The sequence below is a fragment of the Austrofundulus limnaeus genome, unplaced genomic scaffold (genome assembly GCF_001266775.1).
Source record: "Austrofundulus limnaeus strain Quisiro unplaced genomic scaffold, Austrofundulus_limnaeus-1.0 Scaffold1463, whole genome shotgun sequence".
NCBI classification, from domain to species: Eukaryota; Metazoa; Chordata; class Actinopteri; order Cyprinodontiformes; family Rivulidae; genus Austrofundulus; species Austrofundulus limnaeus.
The window spans coordinates 23,870-26,922 of NW_013953865.1; the positions used below are offsets into that span (position 1 = coordinate 23,870).

Genomic DNA, 3,053 nt, shown 5'->3' on the forward strand with positions numbered 1-3,053 from the left:
CATAACACACACACTCACACACACTCTCAGACACACTCACACACACTCTCACACACACTCTCAGACACACTCACACACACTCTCACACACACACTCACACACACAGACACACACACATTAATGTTAAGTTAAACATTAATTGACACAGTTTGATGTAAACATGTAAATAATAACAGTAAACTCTACATTCACACAGTTTGATGTAAATAAATCCATGGTTTGTTATAAAACGTGTGTTGTTGTGTAGCACCGTCAGGTTGTGTAACACGCCCACCTGGTCACGTGACCGTGTCCTGTGGTTAGAACAAAGCTCGTGACGTTTGTAGCTTTAATAAATAAAGTCAGTGTTTGTAGTTAATAAAGAGCTGGTTGTTTTGCTGCAGGTTAAAGGAGCTGCTGTAGTTTTAAAGATAATCTGAAACCAGCCGTGTTCCTGTGGATCTGACTAATTCCGGTTCAGGGGGCGGTCTAAACTCTGGAAAGGGACCATTGTTGAGCAGGTCGAAGCTGGTCTCTTTTCTTCTTCTTTCTTTCTTTGCAGCAGAAAAAGTCTGCAGCTGTTTTACTTTGTCATGAAAGAGATGTCCAGGTGAGTCCTGCACACACCTGTCCTCTGTTAAAGCTGCTTCTCCTCGGCTTCCACATGAAGAATAGGCTAAAGCTAAAGCTAGCCAGCAGTCACAACATGGCTAAAAGCTAAGGTAGCTAACAACATGGCCTGCAGCCACCGTGTCTGATCAGGCTGCTTGTCTTTGACCAGCTTCAGTGTCACTTCTTACAACAATAATCTGGTTTCACTTGTGAAGTTTGCTGTAGAGAAATGATACAATCTACCGGAAGTACAGTCATTAGTCAAAGCAAGTCTTCCGTAGCAGCTAGCTAACCCGTGCTAACTTAGCTAACATGTTTGGGAACGGTTCGTGGTTCGGTTCTGTTCAGTCGTGACCCATATTGTGTTATATTATCTTGTACCCTGTGCTGAATGAGGTGCAGCTGATTGTGTGTCTGTTTACACCTGACTGTGTGAACACTAATGTAGAGTTGTCAAACTTCCGGTTCCCTGGAGCTCCATCTGAAAACTTCCAAACGTCCAGTTGTGTATTTGTGTTTGTGTATTTGTGTTGTTGCAGCAGCACCATGATGCCTGGGGGGCAGCAGCCTCAGAAACACTACGGCATCACCTCTGCCATCAGCCTGGCCCCCCCCAGAGAAATAGACCACCTGTACACCAAGAAGCTGTGTGACGCCATGAAGCCTTTTGGTGTGTTTGAGGATGAAGAGGAGTTAAACCACAGGTAAGACACACCTGGACCCAACAGAACCGTACACACAACTTATAGAAACCATTCTCACATTCTGCCTCTTGAGTGTGTGTGTGTGCAGCACACATTGTGTTTGTGTTGACAACACAACATCACAAGGAGTTTGTTGACTAGATGTTGTGATGGAGCTGCTTCATCCTCCTCAGAACATCAGTGTGAACTGGTGTGTGTCCAGTTCACATTCACACAGGGACACACACCTGTGTTAACCCTAACCCTCTGATCCAAGAACCAGCTTCACACAGCTGCTGGAAATCCTTGAAAATACACAACACAGTTTTCAAGGTTTGGAAAGTGTTTGATTTGTGTWTAAAGTCATACAAAGTGCTTTTAATATTCTAACTGCAAAGTTTGTAATAAAGAGGAAGTAAAGTTTTATTTATAAAGCTCCTTTCACAGAAATATATTCACCAGGTGCTGTACAATCATTAACTGTATAAAAATGGTGAAAAGAATAAAATGAAACAGAAAAACATAATTAAACATAAACAACAAAAATTAAAACATCAAATCAAAAGTTAATTTCTAAAACTATAAATCAAACACAAGGTCAATGCAGGTCAAAATACACAATAATACACAAAAACATAATGAATGTGAGAGAAAATATGGAGTAAGTTCAATAATAAACACAGATTAGTGAAGCGTTCACAGTGGAGGCAGGCCTGCAGTAATGGTGAAATGGTTAGATAAACATCTTAGTGAAAAAGTGAGTTTTTAGTTGATTCTTTAAAGAGACAATGTTATGAAGGGAGCTCAGATTAAAGGGAGTTCATTCAGAGCCTGGGGGCCACAGAGGAGAAGGACCGGTCACCAGGGGTCTTAAAGTGAGTGAGGGGAACCAGAAGGAGGTGTTGATCCTGTGAGTGGAACCATAAGGAGGTGTTGATCCTGTGAGTGGAACCATAAGGAGGTGTTGATCCTGTGAGCGGAGGTCTCCTCTGGGGTTGTAAGGTGAAATGAGACCTTTAATGTATTCAGGTGCTTGGCCATGAAGAGCTCTGAAGGTGAGGACCAGGACTTTGAACCAGAATCCAGTGAAGTTCTGCTAGGATCGGGGAGATGTGGGTGAATCTGGAGGTTCAGGTTAGGAGTGTTGCTGCTGAGTTTTGGACAAACTGAAGAGGATTTAACTGTTTCAGGTGAAGACAGGTGAAGACAGGTGAACAAGCTGTTACACAGTCTGAGCAGGTAGAAATGAAAACATGAATTAGGAGCCACACCATGACAGTCTGTTTAAAAGTTCAGTTTGATATTTTTATCTTCAATCATTTACTCTGTGATGAAAGGTCAGAGAGCCTGGCTGCTGCTCACAGTACAGGTGTGTCACCTGGACAGGTGACCTGATGGAAGCACCATGCTGCCGGACCGTCAGCATCCTGACCTGTAACTGTGTCTCGTTAGTTGTGCACGTGTGTGGTGAGCAGGAGAAACAACAGGCAGTTGTTGTTTTAATGGTTGTTGGTTGAAAACCCTAAACTGGAACAAAGTCCTGCAGGAAGGAGCTGCAGCTGTCAGTGATGATGTCAGCGCTCTGCAGCCATGATGCTGGAGGAGCGGGAGCAAAGCTTCAGCTTTTAGCTCCTTCCTGTCTGTTTCACATTAAAACTGTAACTTTCAGAGTTTTATTGTGGTAGTTCTTCAGCTTTTAGCTCCTTCCTGTCTGTTTCACATTAAAACTGTAACTTTCAGAGTTTTATTGTGGTAGTTCTTCAGCTTTTAGCTCCTTCC

At 43.0% G+C, this 3,053-nt stretch overlaps 1 protein-coding gene across 2 annotated transcripts in view; it reads left to right on the top strand.

Annotated features, from left to right (window-relative positions):
* Positions 1-289: 289 nt before the first annotated feature.
* papolg (poly(A) polymerase gamma) overlaps positions 290-3,053 on the top strand; it is a gene marked incomplete in the record, with an annotated part of 34,226 nt that continues 31,462 nt past the window's right edge. The window contains 2 exon segments of one of the 2 annotated variants that reach the window (XM_014032480.1): positions 290-589; positions 1,131-1,295. In XM_014032480.1, the coding sequence (XP_013887934.1) occupies positions 573-589; positions 1,131-1,295 (182 nt within the window). 2 annotated transcript variants of the gene reach the window in all.